Source organism: Coregonus lavaretus (genome assembly GCF_964263955.1).
Source record: "Coregonus lavaretus genome assembly, chromosome: 6".
Classification (NCBI taxonomy): domain Eukaryota; kingdom Metazoa; phylum Chordata; class Actinopteri; order Salmoniformes; family Salmonidae; genus Coregonus; species Coregonus lavaretus.
Genome location: NC_139993.1, coordinates 32,719,844 through 32,735,171, shown reverse-complemented (window position 1 = coordinate 32,735,171; position 15,328 = coordinate 32,719,844). Strand labels below are relative to the sequence as shown.

Genomic DNA, 15,328 nt, shown 5'->3' with positions numbered 1-15,328 from the left:
TCCAAAAGTTACTGTTCAATCCGAGCACCCCCTTTGCTTTTAGGAACTGGATTTAATAAAAAAAATCCCTTTACACAGATAGATAGATCGACTAAGGCCTGATGAGTCACTGGTTTTATGGGAGTATAGGCCTACTACATTTATGGCAAATGAACTGAAAAGAAAATAGGATATTCCGTCCCAATCCCCTGTAGCTTCTCAGAGCTTGTACACAGACAAACTGTTGTCGGATTTGTAATTCCTTCCTAATATCAGCAATAACATTCAAGATTTCACATATTAAGCTCCGAGTCGCAGGGCATATTGCTGGACAATTACAGTCTGAAACAAGCAGATACGGATGATCTGGGATTTAATCCCGGATAAGCATTTTTCCTCTTTCCATCTCTCTCGCTCTCCCTCTCTCCTTTTCGCTCTCTGTCTCTTATGAAAGAAAAATAATGAACACATATTGGTAACACAAATAATATGTTACTCAGGATGGAAACAGAATTGGGGTGTGGAGATATGACGAGCTGAGCTGCTCCCTCTATTACCACATATAGAAATAAGTGTAAGGACTCTTCATTACAGTAGTTCATTCCATTAAAAAGAAACATAACATGCAGCAGAAGCGAACTCCTTCATCCGCTACTCTTTCGTCCGTGTGATGCTATAATACATTGAGTTTCCCGGGAAAGCTGTGAAGCGAGCGGTAACCACTTGGGTCCACCTGCCCAGGTTACTGTCCCTGCTCCAGGCAGCTCAAAACAAAGAACAATAGTTATTTGAATAGGATTATTAAAGTGACTTCAGCAGCCAGGGCCAGGGCTGTGTTTGGTCAGCTCTCTCTCCAGCTTCTCCTGTAGTTTATGGAAGGAGGGCCTCTTCCTGGGCTCAGCCTCCCAGCAGCACCTCATCAGGGCGTAGACACTGGGGGGACACTCCTCTGGAGCCTCCATACGGTAACCCTGCTCCACATGCTCCTTCACCTCCTTCAGAGACTGAGGAGGGAGACATAACGAGACAGATAGAAAAAGAGATGAGACATGAGATAATGTCATCCCCTCTTAAAGGGTCAGTTAACTTTTTAGTGGACACAAAATAAAAGGTCAAACATACAGCATTTAGTCTACATACTGTATTTGTATGTTAAATCTCCTGCATTAAACAAGTGCAGTATGAGTCACTCATTCTAATTATATGGTTAAACCACCACTAAGCATGCTTTAAGTCAGTCTAGCTGATCCCCCGCAGGCTGCCCATGCCATGTCCTCATATTCTCCCTGACCTGCCAGGCAAACAGGGATAGGGCTGGACAGGTACAAAGGATTGACAGTGAGACTATGTGTCACAGGAGAGTGCAAGTTCCATAATCTCTTCCCCCCCTTCATGTACAAACACACATACACACTCATGAACACACACACACTCTCTCACCCTCCTCACCCCACCCCCTCGTTCTTCTTTTTGGCTGGCTGCCAACAGGAGCGGTTGCCGTAGAAACGCGGCCTACAAGCACTAATCCTGGTTTATCCCTGCCATTATTACCTGCTTAGTGCCATTGCTTTGATTCTCCGCTTTACATACCTGTGTGGGGAGTAACTGAGACTCCCTGCAAACAGATAAAGCATGGATAAAGATAATTTTAAGAATGGAGTAAATAAATAATGTACCCTTCCATTTCTCTAGAGTTAACTGCCCTGTCAACACAGCATAGTTTGTTATCGGTGCTGCTTCACCAAGACTAAGGTGTTTTTCTTCAAATGAACACATATGGTGACAATGAGTGCCAATTAAAATGTAGTGCTAAAGAAACAGAGGTCTGGGACAGACTACAGTTTATGACCGCATCAGAAACCATGGGACAGAAATATGGTTAAAACCTATTCACAGGGGTCCTCTACTTGTACAACATAACTACACACAGTCAGACCAGAGCCAAGCTTATAAATCCCCTCATTTCCCTCGACTCCCATTCAGGAGAAATAAAATGAGTCTGGTGCAAATCCTTGTCCTGACACATTTACATGGCCTTTAACCTTAGGCAAAGTTTCTTTCGTTTCAGTACTGTAAGTCCATCAGTGGATAAAGCACTGCTGATATACGTGGAAAACGGGTCATAAAGGCATAAAATGTCAAACAAACCCGTTTTCCATTAGGACCAACCATAATAGGAGAAACGCGCTGGTGCCAGGATGTCACTGGTAAAAACGACTGGCGTAGGTATCCAGATGACGCAATCAATAAGCTTTATTATACCGTGGCTCTCCTCCCACAGGAAAATACCTCTGGGACACCTGCTGCGACACTGGCGTCAGAACAGAGGACCTTGCAGCTTCATGAATGACAGAGCTATGGCATGCCATTGTTCAGCGCATTACACCACCATAAGAAAGTGAGCAACTGGGTCGGACTGCCTTGATTGATTTTTCGAAACACCAGTTCACATTTCTCATACTAAGTTTTGGTGCGTTGTGCTGCCACAGTGACTGAAAATTCTACATCACTGTTCATAAAGATCAGTAAAGTCCGGACTCACCATCTTAGGGTAGGGTTGTCGACCATAGGAGAACGTCTCCCAGAGGAGAACACCGTAGCTCCATACATCTGACCGTGTAGAGAATTTCTGCAGGACAACCACACATGACCACAAAAGCAATTCAATGATAGGTAGCAAAATCACAACAATGATGGCTGATTGACATGAGAAGTACTGTGTGATAACGACATAGGCTAAAACCCTGACACCAACCAACCATCATACACAATACCCATGAATTATGCATTCTTTATGTCTGTTAATACACATAAGTCTGTACTGTAAGCGTGATAAACGTTAGATGTTAGAGGGGTAAACATGATCATACCTCTTTCTTCAGGGCTTCAGGGGCTGTCCATTTGACTGGTAGTTTAGCATTGTCTGAGGCATTGCAGTCCAACTTGGTCAATCCAAAGTCACTGACCTTGGCCACGCCCTCGTTGGAGACCAGGATGTTACGGGCCGCTAGGTCTCTGTGGACCAACCTCTTAGACTCCAGGTACTCCATACCCTCACATACATCTCTGAACACACAACACACACACTCTTATATACTGAAATAGACACAAATGTAAAGTTGGTCATGCGGCAGGGAGAGTACCAAGAAGTGCCGTTTAACTGTATATACCTACAACCATGGGATCCGCTATGAATGACTAAGGGACACGAGTTGACTGTTAAAGAGCAGTGTGATTGTAGTAATGTAGAGTGTATAGAGTTCTATGTAATTCTATGATATGGCCTCACAGTGCAAAGCGTAGTAGCTGGTCAGTGCCGATGACATAACGGCCCCTCGTCCGGAGGAAGTTCATCAGATTACCCTGCAACACACAAATAAAGAGAAATACAGTTGGATAGGAGTTGTGTAATTTAAGTTAGTCCCTAATTGTGTGTTTGCTACAATTGTTTTGCATCAACAAGCTATTAGGGCCTGTCTCCTGGACTGAGATGAAGTCTACTCCTAGTATATTTGTTAGTCTTGATTGACTGTGACTACAGATTGACTGTACTGAAGTCACAGCAGCAGTACCTTGGCCATGAGCTCTGTGACGATGTGCAGTCCATTGTGTAGGATCACCCCCAACAACCGCACCAGATTCTTATGCTGTAATTTCCTAGTGGAGAGTCAGATCAAAAACAATCAATGAAGGAAGGAAGCAAGGAAGGAAGGAAGGAAGGGAAGGAAGGAAGGAAACAAGGAAGGAAGAAAGAAAGCATAAAATGAAGGAAGGAATAAAGGAAGTTAGAAATTACTCCATTTAATTAAATCAATTAAGTTAATCAAGAAAACATGTCTCGCTACTCTCGACTCACGTCATAACAGTGGTCTCTTCTAAGAATGCCTGAGCCGTTACATCACATTTAATGTTCTTTACTGCCACCTTCTGGCCCATGTAGTCTCCTTCATACACGGCTATTGGACAAAAGGATGACTGTCAATTAAACCTGTAACATCTAGAATCAGGGTTCAATTCAATGTTAGAATGGTTTACGGTTCATTTTAAAACATTCACAATAAGACATTGCAGTCTCACCTCCAAACTCCCCCTCCCCGATACTCTCTCCCAAGGTCAGCTTCCTGATATCCAGCAGCCATCCCGCTGTGACACACACAGAGACAACAGTCTAAAACAAGTAGCTTTTCATTCTTTATCGCTCTCACTTCAAAAGAAAGAAGTGAGACACACCCTTACACCCACAAAATACCCAGCAGCCCCCAACCAGGAAGGAATCGATGAGCCTTGAGGAGGCCAACTCTGACACATCATGAGACGGTAAAGGCCAAGCTCTTACTTTTAGACAGCTCCAACTCAGCTGACTTGGTTCCCTCCTTCTCTTTGGGCTTTAGAAGTTTGGTGGCGATAGCTCCCTTGTGCTTGGAGTAGAACTGCATAGATAGCCATTAGTGACAGCTTATATTAAAACAGAGACTGAACTATACTGTCATTGACACTTTTGGAGAAAATGATGTTATGGTAGCGAGCTGAGCATTACATTACATTACATTTACATTTTAGTCATTTAGCAGACACTCTTATCCAGAGCGACTTACAGTTAGTGATTACATTTTTAAATTTTTTAAAAATGTATTTTTATATTTTTTATACTGGCTCCCCGTGGGAATCGAACCCACAACCCTGGCGTTGCAAACGCCATGCTCTATCAACTGAGCTACATCCCTGCCGGCCATTCCCTCCCCTACCCTGGACGACGCTGGGCCAATTGTGCGCCGCCCATGAGTCTCCCGGTCGCGGCCGGCTGCGACAGAGCCTGGATTCGAACCAGGATCTCTAGTGGCACAGTTAGCACTGCGATGCAGTGCCTTAGACCACTGCGCCACTCATATCGCTGGCTAACTCTTGTGAGGAAATAAAGGGAGAATCCAGCTGCTCCCTGACACCCACAGCTGAGGGCAGGACTATTCGATAGTTTGTTGTGTACAGTTCTTTTTGATAGTACTAAATTGGTATAGTTTTAGAATGAATAACTAACAGTAAATACTGTACATACATTCAGTATACTGTATGTGGCCCCTACATACACTTGTGTCGTGAGTTCTAGCAACCAACTTAGTAAATAAAAAACGAGCCTCTTAAGTTTGCGACAGATATATTTTGTAAATCTATCTCAAACGGCACGTCATAACAGTAGTCAGGACATAAGCCTTTTCTTCTTTAGTTGCACTGCAAAGCCACAGTGCACTAACCACAGCTGATAAGGGGCAGGTGTTAATGTCCTGACTACTGTTATGACGTGCCGTTTGAGATAGATTTACAAAATATATCTGTCGCAAACTTAAGAGGCTCGTTTTTTATTTACTAAGTTGGTTGCTAGAACTCACGACACAAGTGTATGTAGGGGCCACATACAGTATACTGAATGTATGTACAGTATTTACTGTTAGTTATTCATTCTAAAACTATACCAATTTAGTACTATCAAAAAGAACTGTACACAACAAACTTGTTTTATTTTTAAATCGAATAGTCCTGCCCTCAGCTGTGGGTGTCAGGGAGCAGCTGGATTCTCCCTTTATTTCCTCACAAGAGTTAGCCAGCGATATGAGTCAGGGATAAAGACATCTGTGCTCCACAGATAAGGGAGTGGTGAGCCATCTTTAGTCTTTACAGTCACTCACATCTCCAAACACCATTGTGGCTGTGCTTTCCAATAGCTCGGAAACTCACAGGCTCAATATAGATTAACATTAAAAGGTCTGCTGGGACTTAAGTCTTTCTTTTAAACTGTAAACAGTAAACGACAGTTCCTTTCAATGTGGTTCAAATCAAATTCAGTGTGATCAGGCTCCCTGTTGTGATTATGAACATTAGCTCCTCAGTATAATGCCGTAGGCAAGATATTTGTAAGGAAACCCTCAAAATAAAATGGTATTTGTCACATGCTTTGTAAACAACAGGTGTAGACTAACAGTGAATGCTTACTTACCGGTCCTTTTCCAACAATACAGAGTTAAAGATAAAGATAAAGTGACACGAGGAATAAATACACAGTGAATAACGAATAACGAGTAAAAATAGCAGAGCTATACACAGGGAGTACCAGTACTGAGTCGATGTGCAGGGGTACAAGGTAATTGAGGTAGCTATAGGGGTAAAGTGACTAGACAACATGATATATAATAGAATGAGCTGTAGCAGCAGCATATGTGGAACAGTAGCAGCAGCGTGGTGTGAAAGTGTGTGTTTGTGACATCCGTATGCAGGTGTGGGCGTTTGTAGTGTGTGTGTGTATGTGTTGTGGTGTCAGTGTAATATGTGTGAGTTCAAAAAAGGGTAAATACAGGTAGTCCGGGTAGCCATTTGATTAGCTACTTAGCAGTCATGTTTAGCAGTTTTATGGCTTGGGGTAGAAGCTGTTCAGGGTCCTGTTGGTTCCAGACTTGGTGCACTGGTACCATTTGCTGTGCGGTAGCAGAGAGAATAGTCTATGGCTTGGGTGGCTGGAGTCTTTGACACATTTTTGGGCATTTCTCTGACACCGCCTGGTATAGAGGTCCTGAATGGCAGGGAGCTCGGCCCTAGTGATGCACTGGTCCGTACTCACCACCCTCTGTAGCGCCTTGCGGTCGGGTGCCTTGCAGTTGCTGTACCAAGTGGTGATGCAGCCAGTCAAGATGCTCTCAATGGTGCAGCTGTAGAACTTCTGAGGATGTGAGAGCCCATGCCAAATCTTTCCAGCCTCCTGAGGGGGAAGAGGCACTGTCGTGCCCTCTTGACAACTGTGTGGGTGTGTATGGACCATGTTAATTCCTTAGTGATGTGGACACCGAGGAACTTGAAGCTCTCAACCCGCTCCACTACAGCCCAATCGATGTGGATGGGTGTGTGCTCGCCCCGCCGTTTCCTGCGGCCACGCAGTCGTGGGTGAACAGGGAGTACAGGAGGGGAATAAGCACATACCCTTGAGGGGCCCCAGTATCGATGGTCAGCGCGGCAGATGTATTGTTGCCTACCCTCACCGCCTGGGGGCGGCCCGTCAAGAAGTCAAGGATCCAGTTGCAGAGGGAGTCCCAGGGTCCCTAGCTTGGTGATGTGCTTGGAGGGGACTATGGTGTTGAATGCTGAGCTGTAGTCAATGAACAACATTCTTGCACGGGCATTCCTTTTGTCCAGGTGTGTGAGGTCAGTGTGCGTCATCTGTGGATCTGTTGGGGTGGTATGCAAATTGGAGTGGGTCCAGGGTGTCCGGGATGATGGTGTTGATGTGAGCCATGACCAGAATTTCAAAGCATTTCATGGCTATAGATGTGAGTGCTACGGGGCGATAGTCATTTAGGCAGGTTACCATGGCGTTCTTGGGCACGGGGACTATGGTGGTCTGCTTGAAACAAGTTGGTATTACAGAACGGGTCAGGGTGAAAATGTCAGTGAAGACACTTGCCATCTGTCAGCGCATGCGCCGAGCACGCATCCAGGAATTCCGTCTGGCCTCGTGGCCTTACGAATGTTAACCTGTTTATTAAAAGGTCTGCACTGTATACACATATCTCAACACGTCCAGCTAATTTTCAATATATAAACTCCTGACCCTATCAATAAGGTCTGTCTTACAGAATAGATTTTACCTCAATGAGATTAACCTTGATAAATAAAAGTTGTATAAATAAATCAAACAAATCTATCTCCTCCTCACCTCTATCATGTCTAAGAGGTTGTAGAAGTACTGGGTTTTGTCGATGGTCAGTTTGCTGTCCTGGTAGAGGACTCGGTAGTGGATGACCTGGCTGGAGTAGCTGACACAGAGCACGTAATCACCAGGGTGACGGATGGACTCCCGCACCAGGAACAGGCCATCCTCCACAGGCCGCAGCTTGGACACCGCCTCAGGACCTGAGATCTTCCCATGGAACCAGCTAGCATGGACCAACAGAGTTATTGGTCGGGATTAGATAGATATTCCATAAAGGGCCAGGAGTTGTCTCAAGGTCAGGAAAACCACCTGGCCCTAGCTCAGAGCTAACCAAACTGGATCAAATCTTCCATCTTAATTGTACTATAGTTGTATGCTATAAAGTAGGTGTATTGTAATATAGGTCTATATATAGAAGTCCAGACGCATAGCCTTAAATAGACCTACGGCATGAGACTGAGACTGGGGTTGACGCGAATGGCCTCTCGTTCTCGCACGTTGGTGGAAGAGATGAGTCCTTCCTCTCCTGTGGTGTTGTGTCTGGCCTTGTAATGTCCTTTCCCCTAGAAAACAGCATCAGAATAGCATTCAGTAGAATCATGCAAATAGATTAATTTCATCTCAATTGTATTTATAGAGCCCCCACCAGAGCAGACAGTACACAAAGAGCAGGGGCAAGTTTGGATTATTATTTTTGGAAAGTACATTGTGTGCAACGAGGGCCCCTGAGACCCTTTTCTGACCATAGAATAACAACATAGTCATTATGTACCGTTCCTGTTTCCACAATAGTGAGGATGTCTCCTTTGCAGTAGGCCAGTTCACCAGCTTTAGGTTTGCTGTGGTCACTCTTGGAAACACATTGTGTGCCGGACGCCAAACTCTTCTATAAGGGGGAGATAGAGAAGGCAACTTTGACATTTACAGCATCAGTTGCTCAGAAACTCCAAATAAAATTTAAGTTCAGACATGGTGGTAAATTAAGTGAGTGGTGCAGTGGTCTAAGGCACTGCATCGCAGTGCTAGCTGTACCACTAGAGATCCTGGTTCGAATCCAGGCTCTGTCGTAGCCGGCCGTGACCGGGAGACTCATGGGGCGGCGCACAATTGGCCCAGGGTCGTCCAGGGTAGGGGAGGGAATGGCCGGCAGGGATGTAGCTCAGTTGGTAGAGCATGGCGTTTGCAATGCCAGGGTTGTGGATTCGATTTCCACGGGGGGCCAGTATGAAAAATAATGTATGCACTAAGTCGCTCTGGATAAGAGTGTCTGCTAAATGACTAAACATTTTAAAAATGTAAATTAACCAGTTATTTCTCAGGAGGGAATGAGTCACTATTTCCTACAAACTGATAAACAAGCCATGCAGTGTCATGAAATAATGATTTTATCTCACAGTTATTGACCCGGGACATACAATTGATACATACCGTTGCCATCCTCAAGAATAAGTCTGGATGGATGTAAATTCATCAGTAACAAGAACACCTGTTCAAGGAGAGCAAATGTCTTATGAGAAACACCATCTGGAAAACTTCTAACACAATTCTAGCAATAATAGTAGGCTAAATAAACAATATGTTAGAGTAACAGTAGCCTACCACTGCTCCATTCCAAGTCATTAAAATATATACATTCCTAAAAAAAGAAACCCTATTTGAAGGATCAGTTAAATATAAGAAAATAAATAGGCAACAGCATTAAAACAGACCACTCAAGGTGGGACATCATATGGCAGTCAGATACCTGTGGCTCAGCAATGAAGCAAACTGTAATATGGTCCAGACATATGAGTGCTCATAACATGCAGGTATTTGGAGAGCTGTAGCAATTGACGTATGAACTAAGACTATTTATTTCCTGATAATGAGAACACAAGTGAAGCCATAACAGTGAGCTGAAACTGTTACTTACCAATAACACTACATTTGTTCACAATGTTGATCAGCATTAGGATTCGATCGGTCACATTTCTCATCGCAGTTTCGATTTGTGGAATGGGCGAGGACGCCAGTGACCAATTGCCCCGGCGCGTCGCATTACAGGCTATTTAGTAACAACGAGAATCGCGGTAGAAATAGCTACTTCCTAATTCCTTTATGCAGTTAAAAGTTCCGATGACAAGAACATAAGAGGTTGTGTGTTGTAAGTTAATCAAAAACGCATCTTCGAATACTAGCCAGCGCTTCAATGATTACTCACCACCTTGCCTGGAAACCCGACGTTGAATTGCAGAAATTATCATTTGAATCAGGAAAGTTTCCTCTGGCTCTACAAGCCAGAATGTTGAATAAATGTATATTTTACCGTACTTTACCGGTTGGTCCTTTTGGCGGTAGGAATGTGAGACAACATATCCACAGGAAAGTATAATTACATCAATTTTCCAAAGCGCTGGTAGTGCGTTCAGATTTCCATCACCTGAGGCATGCGCATGTTTTTTTTTTCTTGTGCACGTTTCAGGTAATAGAAATCGTAACACACTACCAGCGCTTTGAAAAGTTGATGTAATTATACTTTCTTGTGGATATATTGGTCTAACATTCCTACCGCCAAAAGGGCCAACCGCATGGACAACTGGTAAAGTATGTTAAAATAAGAATTTTATTCAACATTCTGGCTTGTAGAGGTTGTGAGAGGACATTTTCCTGATTCAAACACTCATTTCTGCCAGACTGTAGAATTCAATGGAATTAGCCCATCTCATTTGATTGCTGCTCTCTTTACATTCATGAATATTCAATATATCAGAGGGGTGCGATACGATACAATTCCTCCTTTGTGGAAGCGCGGACCATTTTTTCAGTGGCATATTTTTTTTTACATTTTAGTCATTTAGCAGACGCTCTTATCCAGAGCGACTTACAGTTCGTGAGTGCATACATTTTCATACTGGCCCCCCGTGGGAATCGAACCCACAACCCTGGCGTTGCAAACGCCATGCTCTACCAACTGAGCTACACGGGACTACATGAATGGCAACACATTTTACAAGGTGTGGGATGGCAGTTCTGTCAAAAATAATCAATTATTCACATAATCAGAAAAGTAGACCATGGGTTAAGTCTTTAATATTCATCCTTGATTTAAGGCGCCACTACAAAGAAATTCAAATAATATTACAGCAACGTTAACTCTCCTTTTAACAATAAAGTAAATTGCAACATCCTGCAAAGATAAAAACAAAACTTAAAATGGGTGCTGTGAAGATGCTCTTTGTAGATGAAGTCAATATGAAAAGCACAAACCGCTTCTTACAAAATCTTAATGCACAAAGATACAGTATGTGAATAAGATCTTCGCTTTAAATGTTCCACTTTTAGAACCTTCAGTCCATAGATACGACATCTCCTAGACACAAAACCATGCAGGCACAAGGAAGAAAGTCTTAAGACTGGTATCCCTTGATAATTTCAGTAGATATCCATACTTCTAGTTCTCACTCACCAAAGACATTTTCCTCCAGTAACACAAACAGATTGTTAATAGGCAAGTTTACATAAAAATATGGCTGCATATAATAACATCATGGTCATTTTATAAGTGCTTCATTCTCTCAGCATGCTAGACTTAGACTGTGCAACATACTGTATGAGCTATCAGTCAACTCTTAGACAAAACATTTTCTATTACCCAGTGATTCCTTTAAGCTTTAAAAGTGTTTTGTGGTGCAATCACATCTTGTACAAAGCAGATTTTTTTCTTTCAGGTGTCTGACAAATGTATAGGCATCTTTATAGACTATACGGAGAGTGCTTTTCAAAGAGCAATGTTTTCTACGTGTTTTTCTTCACATTACAGCTTTAGAATTGTATTTGTCATTGCCTGCAATTTAGGCACAATGAACCGTACATTCTTAAAACATACTTTAATTTACCCATGTCTTTGTATTTAAAACCTCTGAGTAACAGGTCTTCACCCCGGACCCTTCAGCAAAACCCATCCACATCTACAGAACTCATCTCAATTCATGCACCTAGATGAGGAACTCCTGCAGTCTTCGGTATATAATAAAACACTTGAACTAGCCTGTGCAGTATAGGATTAAAGCTCGTCTTCAATAAGAAAAGCAGGAAAAAAAAGCTAAAAGGGCTTTGTTACAATGTAGGCATCCATGTAAGAGTACTTACAGTACATAGAAGACAATGGTAAGTAACAGTGGTTGGTACAGGTACTGAAAATGGGAGGGCTTCAGTAGCTGAGTGGGCAAATATTCTGGAAATGGAATGATGCAATCATTTAGCCTGGTTCCAGATCAGTATGTGCTTTAGCAAACTCCTGACGATCGTTGACTCCTCTGACGATCGTTTTCATGCCATAAATACATGAAGAGGAGTTGGCCTGAAGCACATACAGATCTGGGATCAGGCTATCAGTCATTAACTCCTTGAAATGTCAGTGACGTTAAAGCCAATTTTCAGCACATCTACAGTATGTTACAGTACAGAATGACTGGGAGAGAATTACAGTAAATAATCTTTACCTTTCCCCTCCCATTCTCTCCTCCCTCTAGGGAGACAGAAATGTTACGACTAAGTCAGTTATATTCATATAGATTTTGAGAATAAAAATAAACGTAAAGGATGTGACATTCTGCCAGTATAGACTACTAACCTGCTCTAGCCTGGGTGCCAGTCAGTTTCTGCTTTACTCCACTATCATTCTCATGCCAACATTAGAAGCAGAACCAGACGGGCACCCAGGCTAACGCTGCTCTGGCAGAGATCAAGCATCCACCTCTTCTGCATCCTCTTTCTTGTCTTTCTTGCCCTCCCCCTCTCCTTCTCCCGTCTCGCTCCCGTCCCGTCTGCGCTTGCGGTTCCGAGCGCTGGCCTTGGACGCCGGCAGGGAGTCCATCCCCAGAACCTTGTGGATCTGACGGAACGCCAACAGTCGCAGAGCATGCTGGAACCAGAGAGAGGAGAGGTCAATCAGTGGACTTCAAACATTCCCTTCTCACACATATCAATGTGTGAAAATCAAACACGAATGGAGTGTAAACAGAACTAGCATAATAACAAGGGGGTTTAAGTTAAGTGAATCTGTACCCATATAGCTTATCCATGATTTCTTTACATGCCGCCCCGTTTCCCAGTCTAAGGTGGTAGTCTTCCAAAAGTTACTGTTGATTATGCCCAATCACATGGTGAGTGTGGTAGTGATAGTACCTGCGCGCTGGCAGTAATGTCTTCCCTGGCTTGCTTGGTCATGCTCCCAAGAGCATCGGTTTGGGCTTTCTCACAGGGGTCCAGCAGCCCAGGACCGTCTGAGAAAAGGAACACAAATCACTCAAACTGATAGATATATACATATACAGAGTTGAAGTCTGAAGTTTACATACCTTAGCCAAATACATTTAAACTCAGTTTTTCACAATTCCTGACATTTAATCCTAGTAAAAAATTCCCTGTCTTAAGTCAGTTAGGATCACCACTTTATTTTAAGAATGTGAAATGTCAGAATAATAGTAGAGAGAAGGATTTATTTAAGCTTTTACTTCTTTCATCACATTCCCAGTGGGTCAGAAGTTTACATACACTCAATTAGTATTTGGTAGCATTGACTTTAAATTGTTTAACTTGTGTCAAACGTGTCGGGTTGCCTTCCACAAGCTTCCCACAATAAGTTGAGTGAATTTTGGCACATTCCTCCTGACAGAGCTGGTGTAACTGAGTCAGGTTTGTAGGCCTCCTTGTTCGCACACGCTTTTTCAGTTCTGCCCACAAACTTTCGATAGGGTTGAGGTCAGGGCTTTGTGATGGCCACTCCAATACCTTGACTTTGTTGTCCTTAAGCCATTTTGGCACAACTTTGGAAGTATACTTGGGGTCATTGTCCATTTGGGAGACCCATTTGTGACCAAGCTTTAACTTCCTGACTGATGTCTTGAGATGTTGCTTCAATATATCCACATAATTTTCCTTCCCCATGATGCCATCTATTTTGTGAAGTGCACCATTCCCTCCTGCAGCAAAGCACCCCCACAGCATGATGCTGCCACCCCCGTGCGTCACGGTTGTGATGGTGTTCTTCGGCTTTCAAGCAAACCCCTTTTTCCTCCAAACATAACGATTGTCATTATGGCCAAACAGTTATATTTTTGTTTCATCAGACCAGAGGACATTTCTCCAAAAAGTACGATCTTTGTCCCCATGTGCAGTTGCAAACTGTAGTCTGGCTTTTTTTTATATGGCGGTTTTGGAGCAGTGGCTTCTTCCTTGCTGAGCGGCCTTTCAGGTTATGTCGATATAGGACTCGTTTTACTGTGGATATAGATATTTTTGTACATGTTTCTTCCAGCATCTTCACAGGGTCCTTTGCTGTTGTTCTGGGATTGATTTGCACTTTTCGCACCAAAGTATGTTCATCTCTAGGAGACAGAACGCATCTCCTTCCTGAGCGGTATGACGGCTGCGTGGTCCCATGGTGTTTATACTTGCGTACTATTGTTTGTACAGATGAACGTGGTACCTTCAGGCGTTTGAAAATTGCTCCCAAGGATGAACCAGACTTGTGGAGGTCTACAATTTTTATTCAGAGGTCTTGGCTGATTTCTTTAGATTTTCCTATGATGTCAAGCAAAGAGGCACTGAGTTTGAAGGTAGGCCTTGAAATGCATCCACAGGTACACCTCCAATTGACTCAAATGATGTCAATTAGCCCATCAGAAGCTTCTAAAGCCATGACATCATTTTCTGGAATTTTCCAAGCTGTTTAAAAGGCACTGTCAACTTAGTGTATGTAAACTTCTGACCCACTGGAATTGTGATACAGTGAAATAATCTGTCTGTAAACAATTGTTGGAAAAATTACTTGTGTCATGCACAAAGTAGATGTCCTAACCGACTTGCCAAAACTATAATTTGTTAACAAGACATTTGTGGAGGGTTGAAAAACAAGTTTTAATGACTCCAACCTAAGTGTATGTAAACTTCAGACTTCAACTGTATGTATGTATGTATGTATGTACAGTGTGGAAAAAAAGTATTTAGTCAGCCACCAATTGTGCAAGTTCTCCCACTTAAAAAGATGAGAGGCCTGTAATTTTCATCATAGGTACACGTCAACTATGACAGACAAAATGAGAAAAAAATATCCAGAAAATCACATTGTAGGATTTTTAATGAATTTATTTGCAAATTATGGTGGAAAATAAGTATTTGGTCAATAACAAAAGTTTCTCAATAATTTGTTATATACCCTTTGTTGGCAATGACACAGGTCAAACGTTTTCTGTAAGTCTTCACAAGTTTTTCACACACTGTTGCTGGTATTTTGGCCCATTCCTCCATGCAGATCTCCTCTAGAGCAGTGATGTTTTGGGGCTGTCGCTGGGCAACACAGACTTTCAACTCCCTCCAAAGATTTTCTATGGGGTTGAGATCTGGAGACTGGCTAGGCCACTCCAGGACCTTGAAATGCTTCTTACGAAGCCACTCCTTCGTTGCCCGGGTGGTGTGTTTGGGATCATTGTCATGCTGAAAGACCCAGCCACGTTTCATCTTCAATGCCTTTGCTGATGGAGGTTTTCACTCAAAATCTCACGATACATGGCCTCATTCATTCTTTCCTTTACACAGATCAGTCGTCCTGGTCCCTTTGCAGAACAACATCCCCAAAGCATGATGTTTCCACCCCCATGCTTCACAGTAGGTATG

The 15,328-nt window shown here is 43.0% G+C and overlaps 2 protein-coding genes across 5 annotated transcripts in view; both read right to left on the bottom strand.

Moving 5' to 3' along the window:
• Positions 1–251: 251 nt before the first annotated feature.
• On the bottom strand, positions 252–9,617 carry matk (megakaryocyte-associated tyrosine kinase). The gene is made up of 13 exons (XM_084163705.1): positions 9,585–9,617; positions 9,101–9,158; positions 8,445–8,558; positions 8,120–8,235; positions 7,676–7,895; positions 4,316–4,409; positions 4,057–4,122; positions 3,836–3,935; positions 3,552–3,636; positions 3,269–3,342; positions 2,850–3,045; positions 2,522–2,608; positions 252–983 (listed from the first exon to the last, which is right to left on the bottom strand). Exons 2-13 carry the CDS (start codon positions 9,107–9,109, stop codon positions 792–794), a joined length of 1,353 nt encoding a protein of 450 aa, XP_084019831.1. The 5' UTR covers positions 9,110–9,158; positions 9,585–9,617; the 3' UTR covers positions 252–791.
• Positions 9,618–10,719: 1,102 nt separating this feature from the next.
• zfr2 (zinc finger RNA binding protein 2) overlaps positions 10,720–15,328 on the bottom strand; it is a 29,372-nt gene continuing 24,763 nt past the window's right edge. For all 4 annotated transcript variants that reach the window (XM_084164388.1, XM_084164389.1, XM_084164390.1 and 1 more), the window contains exons 18-19: positions 12,839–12,936; positions 10,720–12,575 (exon numbers count right to left, since the gene is read on the bottom strand). In XM_084164388.1, the coding sequence (XP_084020514.1) occupies positions 12,396–12,575; positions 12,839–12,936 (278 nt within the window). In that variant the 3' untranslated portion in view covers positions 10,720–12,395. The remainder of the gene's footprint in view (positions 12,576–12,838; positions 12,937–15,328) is intronic.

Excerpts from the sequence above, each read along its gene's own strand:
- matk (XM_084163705.1), bottom strand. Across the intron at positions 4,410-7,675 it reads ACCTCTTAGACATGATAGAG|TTCTACTCCAAGCACAAGGG; the intron begins GTGAGGAGGAGA and ends CTATCTATGCAG. Across the intron at positions 3,046-3,268 it reads CAGCTACTACGCTTTGCACT|AGATGTATGTGAGGGTATGG; the intron begins GTGAGGCCATAT and ends TTGTGTGTTCAG.